This window comes from Myxocyprinus asiaticus, chromosome 40 (assembly GCF_019703515.2).
Source record: "Myxocyprinus asiaticus isolate MX2 ecotype Aquarium Trade chromosome 40, UBuf_Myxa_2, whole genome shotgun sequence".
In the NCBI taxonomy this organism is placed as follows: Eukaryota; Metazoa; Chordata; class Actinopteri; order Cypriniformes; family Catostomidae; genus Myxocyprinus; species Myxocyprinus asiaticus.
In genome coordinates, this window is record NC_059383.1 from 28,238,169 (window position 1) to 28,256,163 (window position 17,995).

At 38.1% G+C, this 17,995-nt stretch overlaps 1 protein-coding gene across 1 annotated transcript in view; it reads right to left on the bottom strand.

The window, feature by feature from the left end:
- The window catches only part of LOC127431085 (retinoic acid receptor RXR-alpha-A), a 250,131-nt gene extending 232,395 nt beyond the window's left edge, over positions 1 to 17,736 (bottom strand). The window contains exon 1 of the mRNA XM_051681338.1: positions 17,520 to 17,736. Within this exon, the coding sequence (XP_051537298.1) occupies positions 17,520 to 17,550 (31 nt within the window). The 5' untranslated portion in view covers positions 17,551 to 17,736. The remainder of the gene's footprint in view (positions 1 to 17,519) is intronic.
- Between the last annotated feature and the right edge of the window lie 259 nt (positions 17,737 to 17,995).

The following is a 17,995-nucleotide window of genomic DNA, read 5'->3' on the forward strand; positions in this document are numbered from 1 at the left end:
GGGCATGTTTGTGTCACAGCTGGGCGCACAGGGGCGGGGGGTGCTGGAGCGCCATACCTGCCAAAATGGGACAGTTGACGGTGGTCGTGACGACGGCCTTGCACACCGGATATGTGACCCAGAAGACGAGGGAACCATTCTTTTGTCAAGCTTTTGACAAAGCGTGTGCCCGCGCCAGGTGGCGGCGCTCTGTGGGCACAAGTGCACTGCGAGCACCTTATCCACCTGGGGGATCACCGAATACCCCCTGGCCGCTCCACCATCAAGGGTAGTGAGAGCGGGGGAGCTGAAAGACTGGGACCGGCAGTAAAAGGTTCCTCCCACGATCTTGCCAGCTCCTTATGCACTTCCGGGAAGAAAGGAACGGGGGCCCAGGAACCAATCGTCGAGCCGCGAGGGTTCAGGGGAGAGTGGAGGGTTCCATGTGTGTGCCGCTCTTTTTGTGAATGAAAATATACTCTTTTAGAATATACTCTCTTATTTTCGCTCTGCCGAAGCACCCAGGGGCGTTCTCTGCACTCCACGGGTGCAGGGGGAGAAGCCGCTGAAATGCGCCGTAAATCCAGCAGTTTTGAGGTACGTCTTTGGAGAGAATTGAATTCAGTGCACTGAATACAACTGCTCGGCTCCGAAGAGTGTCCAGGGGAGTGGCATGCAAATTCCACTCACCAATTCTCATTGGCCTTTTTTCTAAAAAATCAGAGGTGTTTGGGGCTCCCAAGAGTGACCCCCTAGTGTCACTACATCGACACATTGTCGAGTGAGTGACAGTTGGGAACTATTATAACTATATAAACTATTTAGCATGTTAATGTGGGTATGACATATTGATAGGATATTGGTCTTGGTGGACTAGATCTGTTAATGCTGCTGCTTCTGCTGCTGCTGCTGTTGCTGCAAAGCAAGTATGGAGTCTTGCATCTGCTAGAAAATACACAGACATACAGAGTTAGCATGTGGACATGCTGCTGCTGCTGTACAATTAGACAAAACACAATACATGTATGACATGTTGCTGCACAAAACGCTTAACACATAAACACAAAACATAACCCCCCAACAAAGCAAATTTATCGCCAAGACTTGTGTACTGCTGCTGTTCAGACAAGCCATGTGCACCGAGTGTATGCTAGTTTAGTGTGCCTTGGCCACAGGGGCGCCTGCAGGATTTAATCTGAGGGTACGGACAGAAATCTACCTAATAAACCTTATATCTAGGGGTTCCGGGGGCATGCTCCCCCAGGAGATTTTTTGTGTGTGCAAAAATCAACACCAAAGTGTTCAATTCTGGTGACTTTGAGATAAGCATTTGTTTTATTTTCTTGAGGATGAGTAGCATTCATATAACTATTGGCTAAAGCATTTCTTCCAGTAACCGTTCAGACAGACAAGTTTTCGCGCTAAAAAGCAAAACGGAACACAAAGACTAGAGCAGAACGCAGGTGTCTCGAGACACATTTTTATCAGTTGAAGTTCTTTTTAACTTGACACAGCATCTAAAAATGCAGCGCTCCCGTGAGAGATGCTAAAAACACAGTGAAACGTGACACAGTTTTCATACGACATCTATCTAGCGAATGTTTAAATGGAAAATGATTGAAAAACAGCACGAGAGAATGCTAAAAACACTTTCAGTTTGAACAGCCCCTTGTTCACATGACACAGCACTAGCTCAAGTTTCTCAAAGTTACCTCTCAAGAAGACAGACTTTTGTTTCAGTTGATTGTTGGTACATTTCCACTGTATCCAGCGCTGTTTGTTCTCTGTATTCGTAAATATCCAGAAACTGTTCTACTGTGTGAGAACCCGCTCCAAATGATTTAGTGAGAGAGCGGACTGAATGAATTGTACTGAATCACGAATTGATTCAGACCATTTTGCAACCCTGTTTGGCCAATTCACTGAAAAGAACTGACTCAAAAGAATTATTCATTCGCAAATTGGGCATAGTTAGTTCTTCTAAACAGCCAACAGAAATACGGGACACATTTCATGATTGATGAAATATTCTGAGAGTAAATATTTCGCAGGTCATTCGGAGCACTCATGGTATGCGCAGTGCGTACGGCCATACAGCTGCAAGCGTCACTGAAATGGGCTATGTGTGTCTCAGCCTGCTTAGCCGAATATCTTAAATGGCTACTGACCTGACACATAATGTGTACCTAAACCAAGAAAGCCCAGATATTATTTAACTAGTGTCTTAGACTGGCTATGTGTGGATTTATTTAAAATAATAACTCAAGATGGCGAACTGTGCCAGCCAGATTTGTCTACGGCTTTCCTTTTTAAAGATGCACTATGTGTCATGGCCAAAAGCAGACTTTACTGTGCAAGCTAATAGATGGAAATCCCCAGCAAACCACGTGAGCAAATAGCATTTTCAGAGAAAAACTCTCTTTGTTAGACAAAGAGAGAGACGCAAGTTGATTGACTGCCTGATTACAGGTCAAAGGACCAATCAGCTTGCACCATGTGAGCCGATTGGCTTATTATATCAAATGTGAGCGAGCTGATTGGCTAACAGATAACAAGAACTTCTCAGCTTGCCCCAGATAGAGTCTAATGGCTGAACTTTGGTAATATATAGGAGTCAGTATTCATGTAACTGCAGCAATCCACAAGGCCAGCTATACTCAAGATCTCAATTAATTATTGACTTTAACTGAATGAACAGCAGTTTCGTGTCTTGGGTTTCACAATGTGAAATACAGTCATGTAAACTTTTTATCTGAACACCTTGAAAGTCAAACCACTTCATTTCAGAAGCCACATTGTTATTTTAGAATAATCTTTTTGAGAACAACAAAAAAGTACATTGAGAGAAAATACAAAAAAAAAAAAAAAAAAAAAAAAAAGATGATGATGATGATGATGACAAAATAGAAAAGAATGTCAAGCAGAATTTCAGGACAATTTTAAAAACGGTATTCCAGGGGAAACATTCATTCTTGCCAGTCAAATGAAGATTTTCCTATTGGCTCAGGGTGGTGATTTATGATAACCTTGAAAAGCAGGCAGGTTGGGACACTGAAATTTTCCTTGCCTGAAGCATTTTTTTCTGATCATTTTGTGCCTTCTCTGGTCTTCAAAGAAAACCTGTAGTGAAGTGAATTATAATTTTTTTTTTTTAATCACTTCAAGCCAATCAGTCTGAAAGTCCTAAAAAAGGATAACAAACCAAAAGGGAGAAACGTTGGTTAATTTAATGTTACACATTATTTATTTAATTATTTATGGAAAATGGTTGATTCATTTTTTTTGTATTTTTTTTTATTTTTTATGTTTTTTAAAAAATTGGCTGATTTCATGCTTAATTAATGTGATTTTAATGTTTATTTATCATTATTATTGTTTATGTATTTATTGTATAATGTTGTTGATATCTTGTTACACTAATTTATTTAACGTACAAAAAAGTACAACAAATCAAAAAGTAGAAACATTATTTGATTTGATGTTCACACCAACTTTATAAAATTTCATTTTTGTCTCAAAATGTATTCCTCAACCTGACAGTGGACATCATTGATTTTGATTGCTCTAGATGAAACAAATAATAAGATCATTTTCACAAAAGTTAATTTATAATACTTTCCCCAAAAATGTATTCCTCAACTTGTATCATCTAGGGGCCATGGTGTGACTCCTACCTCTCAACACTGAATGTGAAGACCAAGTTGAGGTGCAACAGTTCAGTTTATGACTCAGGAGGGGAAGTTTTACTCTCATGTGTGTATGTGTGTGTCCTCCAGGCCAAAAGGAGTCTGGGGCCACCATTTGTCTCCATAACCTACAGACGTAAACAATATGCTGGCCCACCTGCTCCTGCCATTATCAGGCCCAGAGAGGGCCGACAATCTCATCGGCCTTACAGGACTACCCACTGGGGAAGAGGCAATTAGGGCCTGGGGGAGACCAATAAATCTCCATAAACATCACCCAGATGCTCTTCCTCAGTACTGAGTTAATGCACAACAGCTTCCCTGCTCTTGTCTCCTGGGAGTGTGCGGTACAACAAGGATTACTTGCCTTTTATCACAAATCCCACTGCAAGAATCGGATTGGAGTTAAAATGTCCAGAGAGAACAAACGAGAAAACCTCAAAGAGAAAATAAACTTCCCAATGGTCCACAGAAGTATTAGACAGCAAAGCCCTTTGCCTGTAGAACCAAAGTTTGACTCTCCAGTGTGTTAGCATTGACATAGAATAGGATTAGTCCTTGACCAAACAACAATTGTGATAGTGGACTCTCCATTCAAACGTATTTTCAGCTAGACTGGCTTGCATCAAGCAAAGAACCCATCCTCACGCATAGCATGCCAACGTGTCTTTTAATATGACCATCAAGTCCATGAATTAATCTCACAACCTCATTAGTTAAACTGCTACCAGCGTCGTTTGGCTGCAGGCCGGGTTCCTCTTTCTCACCAGGCACATCCTTCCTGTTGAGGAAATGCCTGTTTCCTTTTTTATCAGATGTTAAATAACATAAATGCCTCCTTCAGCTGACTTTTAACTTTAACTTCCACATGTGAGCACTAAGAGAACAACTACTTCTGGACAAACAAATGGATTCATTTGCAAAACATCATAAACCTGTTAGATTGTGGCATTACCTGCTGCTTTCAAGTGATCCCCAAATTTAAGATATGCAGTTAGATAGATGGATGGATGGACAGATGGACAGACAGACAGATGGACAGACAGACAGACAATATGACGATGATAGACAGACGGACAGACGGACGGATGGACGGATGTATGGATAGATAGATAGATAGATAGATAGATAGATAGATAGATGGCATATGGACAGACATATATATAGACAGTCAGACAGACAGATAGACAAATAGACAGACAGACAGTCAGACACATAGATAGATACTGTAGATAGACAGATGGGCAGACAGACACACGGACGGATATACATGTATAAATGTATCACATATATAAATGTCATGAAGGTCACTGTAACTTAAAACAATGACAAATGCAGTAAAAATGCATTGTATAAGTCATGTACAAATAAACAGGGTACAACATGCATGAACTGTCACAAATTCCAGTCATATGACCTCTAGAGTCTGGTTTTGTCTAACCTTTGGGTGTCTGCCAATATTGCCTTATAGTAACACACATACACACCTCCTACTCATGCCTGAGACACCTCACAGCCTGAGTATCTGCTGGAGAGGAAGTTCCCCATTCTTTACTGCATCTGTAACACACACCCTCCCATCTTTAACCAGTTTAGTCACATGAAGAGGTGGCAACGGCTTCTTGTAGTCTTCCTCTATATCTGTGGTGTGATATCACTTTACTGGGTGTCCAGATTTCAAAGTGTCACAGTGGGGACACATTGTTCACCTCTTAACTTCTTTACCTCTTGAACTGACGGAAATGTTCCCCTGATACTGCCTCTGACTACCAGCTGTCATTTTCTCCTCCTACTTAGTAGGAAAGAGAGAAAAAGTGTGCCGGAGGAAGGGACAGTGACAGTGAAATGGAGAGTTGGGTATATGGTAAACCTTTAAGCATCGTAGCTTATTTGAAGAGTTCCTCATCAAAGTTGAATGACTGAGTAATTGGTTTGTAACAGTAACACTTACTTGGTCATCAATAATAGCCATGCAAGCTTGGGTAGAATTACTTTTCAAGAGGGACCGCTGTCAGGTTTCAGCGCCTTTATGATCTCAACAGGGGCATGGTTTTGTTTGACAAATATTTATGTAGTTTCAGGTTACTTGGAACATCCTAACTAGAGAAGACAAGAATAGGTCGGGTGACTGAGAAGTCAAATACACATGTCCAAGAGTATTATCTAATCTAAAGATCTCAAAGCAAAACAGTAATGATAAGATTGTAAGAAACAGCTTTGAGATTACTTACATATAGGGATGGTTTAGGATGATGGATGATCTGTATGTTCTACAAACTTGTGCAATATATTGCATACATTATTCAGAGAAGCCTTTTCAAACTCTCTGCAGACCTCAACAGAATGCTACGGAATGTGTTTTCGAAGCAAAACACAAGGTCACCCTCAACTTTCTTTGACTAAATCTCACTTTATTTCAATTTATTACATTTAAACCCAATGGTACACAAAACCACCTTGGGATTATAAAACTGTTGAAGATATTAAAGAAATAATTCACCCAAAATTGAAATTTCGGACATCAGTTACTTACCCTCATGTTGTTCCAAACCAGTATGGCATTCTGTCTATTTTCCTATTGTAACTATTTTTTTCTTGCTTTAAGAATAAATGTAACAAACTTTTGTGAAGTTTACACTTAAAACAAGAAAAACTATTAAATAATCTTAATTCAACATGTATTCTTTGAAAAGAAGTCTTACAATCTTACACAATTTTGCCTCTCATGTAAATGTATCTTGTTTTAAAAATGTTTAGGTATCCATATTGGAAAACAAGACAAAAATTCTGATTAAGAAAATACATTTTTCCAGTGCTTAGACTGAGGAACGTTGGTGTGGCCACATGTCCCCATCCTTTCTGCTTTCCCACAAGCTCCTCCTTACCTCCCCAGAGATGCACAGCTGTGGGACCTTTGTCCCACAGCTGTGGCTGGTGGCTGAACTATGCCCCCTCCAACACACACACACACACACACACACACACACACATACACATTCCAAGTAATCATATCCTCATACAGGGCCAAATTTTAAAGCTGGGGATCGCTCCTCTGTGCCAGCTGCCCAGGCAGTAAGCAGATCCAGTGAGCAGCTCACCTGCTAGGGTTAATGTGGAACTCTATCAGTCCTTCTTGAATGTCCAGCCCTTTCCACTGCCACTCGGGCAAGGCTATGAGGGCAGAGACAGGGGCCTGTGAAGAGGGATCATGGTGTTACCCAATCAAACGTGGAGGTAAATCCACTCTGCTGAGAGGGACAGTGATATTGTTTCATTCTGTGTGGCAGAACCAACATCACTAATGGCATGAAACTTACTCATTAGATTAGATTACATTCAATTTTATAATGCAGAGTACATGTACAAAGCCAATGAAATACATTTAGCATCTAATCAGAAGTGCAAATAATATTGCATTTAAAAAAAGAGCAACTGGCAGATGAGGTTTGAATGGCAATATAGTGCATATGATCATAGTAGTGAGATAATTAGGTTTTTAAAGGGTTAGTTCACCCAAAAATGGAAATTCTGTCATTATTTACTCACCCTCATGTTGTTCCAAGCCTGTATGACTTACTTTCTTCCGTGGAACACAATAGGAGATGCTAGGGAGAATGTTAGCCTCGTTTTTCTTTTTGCCATACAATAAAAGTGAACGGTGATTGAGGCTGTCACTACCTAATCTGCCTACATATATTTAGGCTGATGGTTTCAAAGGCAAGGATGTAAAAAGATATGTGGTGTGATATTGTATTGTATTGTATTGTATTATATTGTATTATATATGCAGTTTCTATACACATTTGAATATTTGTACTTTTAAAAACGAATTTGCCAATGCAGGACTACTTAAATGGACTGAATGGTACAGTGGTTACCACACTGTAAAATGTTTAATGTTGATTCAACTCTTATTTAATCCAATTATATTTAGTGCCTTTTCTGCATGTTTTAGTTTAATTGACTTAATTGGATAAGTTTATCTCACAAATTAAAAAGTAATATGTAATTCAGAGTTCAGTGAACCTTACTTAAATTGTCAAGTCAACTCTACAAGTTTTCACTGCATCATGGTCTCTTCTTGAAAGACACAGGCAACACATGTAAGTTTTATTCGGAGGCAAATCAACACTTGACTCACAAACCTCAGTAATGGTGATACTCCACAAACATCGTTATGTAAAAGATGAGCTCTTAACATCACCACACAACTATTAATCAACAGTAATGGCATAAACAACAACAGCAGCACCTAAAAATTCTGCAAATAGCAAAATAATCATAATAATTAAATAAATCAATAATAAGCCTACATCACTAACCTCATTATTTATTCATGCTGCAGTGCATGCTGGGAGCTGGCACATTATTATTTGTTCAGACAACTTTGTTAAGTGAGTTGAGATGACAAATACACTTGTTGATTCAACTAAAGTACAAGTTGATAGAATTCCAACTTAATATGTTAAGTTGACTGGACAATTATTTCAGCTCAAAAAAGCAGATAGATAACCTTAACCCTAACCCTTGATACAACTAGATGTAAAAAAACATTACAGTGCAGTTACAGCACCAAAAAATAGGAAAGTGTTTCTCTAAAGCATTCATATAAATTTTGGTCCAAAGCCAGATCAATTCCACTGTAAATAAGTCTCAGTAGTCAAAAATAAATAAATAAATGTAAAAAAAATCCCAGCGGTCAAAGCTCACCTCCAGTGGAGAAAGAAAAAAGCATTACATTACTTAGAAACGCAGCAGGCAATAGCCTTAAAAATAATTTAAAAAAAGTATTTTCTTGCAAACTTGCAGAGAGTATTTCATAGATGAAAGTGCACATCTCGCTTGGAGCAGAATCTTTGGAATTGACTGAATGGAGACATTCAGTGATAGCATTAACCGTTCAGGTTCTGGTCAGCATGACACCTTAGCTTCAGATGAGAAGACGGCCACTCAAAATACAAGCCACTTCCATGCCTTACATTGCGTATCCCTTGTCTATGTTCACTTGTCTCTGTTAGGTCAGGGCCATACAACAGCATCACCATTATTGATATTGAGTCTGTTAGGATTGGTTTTCTCTTACCCATCATCCTCAGGTTCTTTGTTTTGGACAGGGGCCTGGGGTTTTCCAACTTTGAGGCAATTGAACAGTCACATGTGTGTTTGTGTGTGTATATGTGTGTTTGTGTAGCTACATCTAATCATGAGATTGTGGTTTCCTGTGCTACCACAAATGGTGTTCAGCAGTGTTGGGTAGTAATTAAAAGTTGTTAGTCACTCTTCCAACTTAACTAAATTTTTAAATGGCAGAATAGTAGCGGGTAGTAACAGTAGGCTGTTTTCAAAATATTGTGGCATTTTTATTAACAAGCTAATTTTCCTAATAATTCGCGGTGTAGCCAGACAAAACATGACATTGCTGTTTTTGTATTAGCCTTTGTCAGACTGCATTTCAGAGACTTACAACCAATAATCAATAATCAAAGACAATAATCAAACACATTTTCCTTTCTCTCAAGTAACTTTGCAAAGTCTGATTCATTTCATTAAATTAGTTTAGGTGGTTTAAGTTAATCACATTAAACAGTTTTGACAATTAATTTCAATAAACTAGTTAAAAAAATAGATTTTGCAGATTCATCAGTATGAGTCGTCACTCAACAGTGTTATCAAAAAAACCCTGTGTGTCATTTTTTATTGTCCAATTTATTGTCAATGTTTATTGCGAAACATTGTTAAATACTGCTGTTTATCACTATTTGTATAAAAAATGTGTTTGTTTTTGTTTCATTAGTTCTATTAAGTGCAAATGTATGTGTTTAAGTTCATATTGTCATTGTACTGAGATCCTTTTTCTGTGTGTTTAAAAAAAAGTATATACTTCTGTGTTTTTAAATGACAATTTGATAATTATCTAAAAGATAATGAATGTGTTTATATGCACAGTCTTACACTGATTATGCTTAATAATCTGACAAAGTGTAAGGTCATGTAGATGTCTTAAATAGATTTCCTTTTTTGGGTTAAGGACATAAACATTTTAAGCAAAAGGCGACCAGCACAGGTAGATTTTTACCCATTATATCGATTTTTAGTTGCATTTACTGGTGTTCTTGCTATAGCTTATCCAATGTATGCAAGTGTGATATATGTTTATGTTATGATGTTTATGTTATGATGTCAAAAGCATTTGAAATCAGATGATTTCAAATTTCATACAAAAGCTTCTAATATTGTCTTTTTTTTTTTTTTTTTTAATAAGCTGATTTTTTTTTTTTATAGTAATCAGCGTAGAGCTCTGCATATAAATCTAATTGTGCCCTTAAATAGCTTTAAATTGGTTAGAGTAGCTTGACTGTATTTTAACTATAAATTAAAAGTAGCTTATAGCTTGACAAGCAACACTTTCAAAGAAGCTTCTCCAACTCTAGTGTCTAGCCTCTATATTTTGCTCTGAAGGCGTTCATACAGTGGAATAAATTCAGAATCTCATCCCTTAATCCTAACAAGTGATGAAGTGATAAGTGGTGCACAGATTTACCACATGAGTCCTGTGAGGCTGTATGCCTCTATGTGCTTATTCAGGCTCCGGATGAAATGCTCTTTGGTCTTCACTGGGTGCCCGAAGCCCTAACAGATGGTCTGCTTTTCACATTAACCAGACTTTTAAAAAAATAAATAAAAAAAAATCTAATCAAAGAGTCAAAATGTTGAAAACATAATCTGAGGCAGTTATAAGCTGGAGGTGCATTATGAGAGAAAATATTACAGTATATGTACCTTTGGATACAAAGAAACATAAATTACAAGCAAATCAATATAACAACAAATGTCAAAGCGTTACAAATATGGACCAACAAGCAACTAAAACCAAAAGCACTGAATACTTGAAAACATAGCAACAAAGAAAGGCAGTTTGGTCTGTTCATTGGCTGTTTGTTTGGAATGGAATACTAACATACTGCTTTTTGCATACAGTGGAGTATATAGCCTACTATTTTCGAGTTACTAATTTCTGAGGAATAGCATGATTGAATGCTATTCCGAGCACAACCACTGTGTCCATGGACAGGATGAGACCATGAAGAGCTTCTAAATTGCCCTTCTCTTATTGTGGAGCACTGCATGTCAAGTCAAGTCATTCACAACACACATCGTTTCAAAGCAACTTTACAGAAGATCATGCATTAACAGAAAATGAAACTGTAATATCTATAAAGTCTTAGAGTCATCATTGTGTAGTTTGATTAAATATGATTGTAAATTGTCTATAAAAATAAATAATTATATAATAATTGTATTTAGAACCCCAGTGAGCAAGCCGAAGTCGACTGTGACAAGGAACACAAAACTCCATAAGATGTTGGTTAATGGATAACCTTGGGAGAAACCACGAAATTCTGCATGCAGTGTTATGTCCTTCGCTTGCAGTGGTTTCCTCCTTTACCATATATTTTCTCGGCAATCTTGAGCCCAATAACCTTCCCAGAGACCAGCCACCCTTGCCATCATAACACGAAAAGAGTGCTGAGTGTGAATTCAACATGACAGGGCCACTGCCACCCAGAGTCTGAACTCAGAGAGCAGAGTCAGACGAGACGAATGTCAGACAAAATAAAAATGCCAATTAGTCCATCAATGACTGCGCATTTAAAGTTTCTATTTCAAGTAGTTTAAGAAATATTTCACCAAAAATGAAAATTCTGTCATAATTTACTCAACCACATGCCTTGCCAACCTGTATGCTGTTTTTCAGTTAAAAACAAAAGTAAACATTTTTTTTAGAAATGTTTTAAAAAGTAGAGTATTCAAACAGATAGCATGTCCATCAAGCTCCAGAAAGGACCACAAATACAACAGTGAAAAAGCACAATAAAAGTATCATAAAAGCAGTCCATACGTCTTGTGATGTACATTCCAAGTATTCTGAAGCAAGGATCAGACCAAATTTTAAGTTGCTATTCACTGATAACCTTTCTGTCTGTTAAAGCTCGTGTCTAGCCTATGTTTGGTTCCTGGAATGTTTGATTACAAGACATGCATGTAAATAATGACAAATTTTAATGTTTTGTTAAATGTATTTAATTTTATTTAATTTAATAAATATTAAATACATAATTAAGCACATAATTCTGAACTAGCTATAAGCTTATAAACATATTACTGAATTCAAAGGGTGGAATATGGCTGCCTGTTTTAGACCACATAATAGATACAAAGACATCTGCGCTGAAAAAAAATAATTTTACTGTCTTCATTTCAAACTTACATCACCCTGGAACATTAGAGTCAATTGTAGATTGATTCTGTTTTATTATTTATTGTTTCACAGACAGTAATTAGACTGTCAGATGACTCTGATGTTGTGAGAGTGCCGTTCCTTTCCTTCCTGCCCATTCTATAATTATTCAAAGAATAACTGCAATGATTAATTTGATTAAACCCTACACACTATAAAATATACATCTTTAGTAATTGAGTATGGTCTTATTGCAGTTCAGTTTGACCACTACGGTTAAACATCCATCTTCACTTGATCTCGTTGAATAATATTATGTCTCGTCTTTAAATAGGACATTCTCTGTGGTATGCCACAGCACCTATTCAACACTGGTAGACCCCATGAGCACATTCAAACAAAGCACATTTGGAAATCATTATGAATTAGCTGCTGAATGAAGCTAATGGATGGGAAACAGGGTTTAGGGGGTTTATAGGGAAGTTGATGAATATATTTAGAGGAGTCAGTTCATTAGTCTTGGCTGAAAGAAGCGAGTAAGCTCAAAGAAATTGCAGTTTACTCTAGGCACACCACCTAAGTGCTCACAGTCATCACTGAGCGTGGTGTACCAAGCCAAACCAGAGAGTTTACACAACCTTAAAAGAGCAATATCAAGAGTGCTAAACACTACCCCCCTGAGCCAAAAGCATGTTATTATGATAGTAAAGACAACCACAATGTAAACACACAGGCAGAGTTTCACTTTGGCTGGTGGGGCAAAAATGGGGTGGGGGGTTACAGAAGCTACATCTGAAGCAGCATTTATGCTAGGAAAATGAGACTTTTTAATGGTGTACTCAGTAATGTTTTATATTGTGCTGGTCAATATGGCTGTTGTCCTGGACTTACACTGATACCTAGTGGCGTGGATGTAGCCAATAATAGGGCAGATATTGAGATTAAAGCCCAAAGTATACTTTGGATAAACACGAATGTTAAGCGACTGTGTACAAAATGCGTGACGCAAATTTCATCATCAGCAGAGTGCTCAAGCACTGAACGTCTGCAGCACGATTTTTCACCTGCATGTGTATAACTCGAGTCTAAAGGAATATAAAGACATCTCTATGGGTCTAAATTCTTGAAGAGAAATAGTCCAGTATCTCATGGCAGTTGTAGCATGCATGCAGCAACCATATGTGTATGCGTGCACAGTCAAATGAAGTATTCTTTGCAAGGCGTCTACTGTTCGCAGACACTTAGCGCTTGCGTCAAAACCGAAGTATACTTTGGGCTTAAGTGAGTAGTATTCGGCTGGTCATGTGATCCAACATGGCATCCCCCAAAAGGGGAACCCGCTCCATGTAGAATTAAACAGATTTTATAAGGTTACTGATATGACTGGAGTCTTAATTTTATTTGAATGATCATGATTAAAATGAATTCCTACAGTAGTAAAGTTACTTTTATTTACTATAAGAGTGTCTCTCACAGTGTTAATGTAGCCATATAAAGCATGTTCTAAAGCTTCTTTCCTTGAAAATTCAGCAGATCATAGCGACATACCAGCATCACAGGCATTAAATGCAGGGCTTTATAAATAATAAATGTGTCATATCTGCAGTATGCAACAGCCACCCACTTTCATTTTATGCTAGGGTGATGTCAGAGTATGTATGGCAAGACTGTGTGGAGAGTGGGCAGGGGAGCGCAGCCATGCGTGAGGGATGGTTTGGGCTTTGCTGGCGTGATCTTCTGCCCCATGGATTGGCCGTGTGTTTCTCTCCTCCCAGCTCAGTGCAAGCCTTCATGGTGAGCTGTCAAAGTTTATTACTGTCACACACTTCCACGATCAATAGAGCTTCGTTCTGAGACATGCCGGGAAAAGGATGGAGAGAGAGAGAGAGGAAGAAGGAAGAGAAGTACACAGAAAAAAGACACACGGGGCAGAGAGATCAAGGGTAGAGGAGGCAGTGATAATTTGTTCATGCTTCTTTTTTATCATGCAAAAAAAAAAAAAAAAAAGTCACGCAATCTCTCAGTGCGTAGAACTGCTCAGTCAGCAACAATGTTAGTGCTTAAATAAATGAATGGACCATCTAGAACATTGTTCTAATATGTACACATCAGCCAGTTAATGTGGTATCAAGCTAGTGTGCCCCAAATGCAATAATGCACTCTTAAAAGGATAGTTACACTAAAATGAACATTTACATATCATCATTTACTAACCCTCATGTCATTCCAAACCTTTCATGGAGCTAAAAGGACATTTTAGGCAGAATGACAGCCTTGGTTACCATTCCGTTTCAATGTGTGAAAGTGAATAGTGACTGAGACTAACATACTACCTAACGTCTGCTTTTGTATTTCACGGAAGATAGAAAGTCATACGGGTTTGGAACAACATGAGGGTGATTCAATTATGACATTAATTATTTTCCAATTTAAGGGCAACTCTTAAATTGTTCTTCTTCATAGGTTTTTCAGTTCAGTGTATTGGTGAATGGGAATGGGTAGGTGGTTTTCTTAAGAACTAGAGAAAAACAGTTTTTTGTGGAACTTCAGTAGGTTCTCCTATGACATCAGACTGTGAAACCCTATGGTTCTACTTGGAATCTTTATTTTGAAGAGTTAAATTGAGGGAAGAGATTACACCCAATGGCATAAACATGAAGATGAAATCAGAACTGTATCTGTGACAACACTACAATCGTAAGCTTTTGATGCCAAACTGTGATCAAAAAAGACTCCAGTCACAGAGCAATGGGCTTTTCTTCCCACAAGCACTGGAAGAGAGATAGTCTTTCTTTTATTTATTTTTCTTTCTAAACCATGAATAATATCCAGGGGTGTGGCGTAGCTTCCACATAACTTTATCTGAGGTTTTGTTCAGTTGCCAATCTGATTGTTTTTGTCAGATGACTGTGTCACTTATGAGACAGCAGGATTTTGTGTGGCTATGAGGCAGCTGGAGAGTGAGAGAGCAAAGCAGGAAAATGAGCTGACAAAGCATGTTGTCAAGTCAAGCCCAGTCTAGACTGCGATCAAACTAATCTCTGAAATTATAGCCTGCTAATTCTTTTTCACATGGCATGTGATTGCCGATGAGGATGATGAAAAGATCAGATAATTATATGAATATATATATATCTGCACACACACAAACACGCATTAGCACACACATACACACACATAATTTTTTGCTTTTCTATCACTGTGGGGACTTTCCACTGATTTCTATTGTTTTTAAACTGCGTTAAAGATCTTAGAACCATTTTCTGTATTTTTACCATAGACTTCTATTGTACTGTATTTATATAATCTAATTATAAACACTACACACTAACCCTAACCTTGCATTTTTTAGAATTAAAAACTGATGATTTTTATGTTTGAGGATGGCTCTGGAGGTTTTGTCTGATTTTTATTTATTTTTTATTTATTTTTCCAGATGTCAGATACTGACATCTATATCTACAGGCCATGAAGAATTGCTTTTCTTCTTGGATTACTGCATCCACAATCTGTAAATCTGGTAAATTAATCAGTTAGAGACTAGTGGCATGATATCGGTGGTTTCCTGCACCTGAGGTGTTGCAGACCACCCAAAGCTAGCTTCCTCAGAAGTTTGCCTTTCTCCAGTCCTAGTACAGACCGCTTGCAAGAAGGAAACCAAATGTTCAAGATTGAGGAGGACTAAATGTTAGTAATGTCACAAAATATCGATATATCAATTATTGATCAGCATGATATTTTCCCAATATACGTATTTTTGAGGCATCGATATATTAACATCAGCTGAGAGGTGGCTGCGGTGTGCATGTCATCCACCAAACGTGTCTGATGTGTTAAAGTTGTGTTAGGAAATATGTATGAAGAGACAAAGACTATTATGCAACGAGTAGCCCTATTTATATTCGGATAAAATGCAGATATAGAACGATAATCATTTGGAAAATATTATCATTATCAATGCATGGTAAAGGTATCAATCCCAGCCCTAATAAATGTACAAGTTAAAGAACCATTGCACCATTCTGTCATTGCAAAACCCATTTTGATCAACCTCTCATCTTAATGGAATAGTTCATCTACAAATTTTAATTCTAAAATAATTTACTCACCCTTATATTGTTCCAAACCTGTATTACTTTCTTTCTTCCAAGAAACACAAAAGGAGATGTCAGGCTGAATGTTAGGGACTGACATCCTCAGGCACCATTCAACTACTTTGTATGGGGGAAAAAAAACAGTGCCAATGTTCTTCAAAATTTCTCCATTTGTGTTCCACAGAAGAAGACATATGGGTTTGCATAAATGTGAACAGTTATAGCTCTGGCCTAATGGACATCTTTATGTGTGATGAAATGTATCAACAAGACAACATAAAGTGAAAAGGACCTTCTTCTCCAGCCAAACAAAATGTCTAAAGGTCTGATCACCATGTCCATCTGACATACAGCAGCTCAGGATGGAGTGTGAATTTACAACCATCTCACAGAAAACACTCTCTAGCTTTTGCAACAGCAGTGGCCTACATACCAAAGTGCTGTGCCAGCCCTGTTGCAAAATCAATACTCAACAGCCCCTCTTAACAAACACCCCAGCTCTTCCCGGTGGTATGAGAGCCCTGCAGCCTGCCAAACCTCTGTCAGACGCAAATTTATGTGTTAAGATTGAATTCAGCCTTTTCCTTGCACTACTTTTTTCTTCTTTTTGTCCTTATGGGTGAAATCCTTGGCCTTAGAGTAGTAGTCGAGCCAAAAAGCTTAGCCTGCGGTCCAGCCATCAAAAAAAAAAAAAAAAAAAAAAAAACCCCAGCAAGGATTAGGGCTGGCCACCCCTGAAATGCTAAATCTATGGTCATTTAACTGGTTAGACACTAAACACAGCTATATTAGGACAACCGGCCCTTTTCAGGGCACAGAAATGAATAAAGCGCATATTTGTTGCTCAAAAGAGCAGCAGCGATTTGCCAAATAATATTTGAGTCCAACATATTGCATTCACGGCTCTTGCTGCGAGCGGAACCTGTGAAGAAAGATTTAGTATGCCAGAAGAATGACCTTTATAGAGTCTAAGTAAAAACCAGCTCAGTCACCGTCCAGTGGCGTAAACCAACTTTAAAATGCCAACAATCCCTTGATGGAAAATACATAATCGCCTCATGGCATTGCTTTATGCCTAAATGCTTGAATACTATACAATTTATCAAATTGTTCCAAATGTTTCAAATTCTTTAATCCACAGGCAATCATATAAAACATCAACACATTTAAAGCATAACAGAAAGTTAACTATAAAATTAAATGCAGCTGTTGTAATTACAAAGGATAAATATTATACAGCATGCAGCTCTAATGTAATACAGCATTCCTTTAGCACAGTTGGTAGAGCATGGTGCTAGCAATGCCAAGATCATGGGTTTGATTCCCAAAAAACACAAACTTTTCAAATACATACCTTGAAGTCACTTTGGATTAAAGGAATTTGCCAATTACGTAAATTCAAGTAAATGACCATAAAACAACCACTGACCCTTTAAAGTTGAATAATTAAATGCAACATGAGACCATCGAAAATAGTCTAACATATCACAGATGGAGATTATTGAAGTCTTAGGTACTTACCCATGTGTATATCGAGGCAGAATGGATCCATGAGGCACAGCTAGTGCTGATTGTTGATGGTTTGTCTGAGAGATGAACAGAGAGCTCTTTCAGTGCTACGACAGCATGCAAAGTGTGATCAGCTTTAGATAGAGCTTCTCTCCTCCTGACATGTACCTAGGACAAAACAAAAGTTTTCTTTGAGGCTGTTCTTAAAACCACACATCCAAGAAGTACCTTTCTCCACCTCTCCAGGCAGTCATTTAAAGAATAGACTGTCCCCTGCTGCCTATCAATCTGTTAAGAACTCTCCATTCTCTCTGAATTAGGAAATCCTGGCTTTCTTTCATTGGAAAGCTATCGAGAGTCAGCAGCGCAGGATGGATTTCCAAAATGAGACTTTCTCGTGCCAAGTTGCACCTCTATGTACAATTGCATTCCAGTGAGGTTTGTTTCTCTGTTTGTTTTACGGCCATGCAAAGGTGCTGCATGTCTGT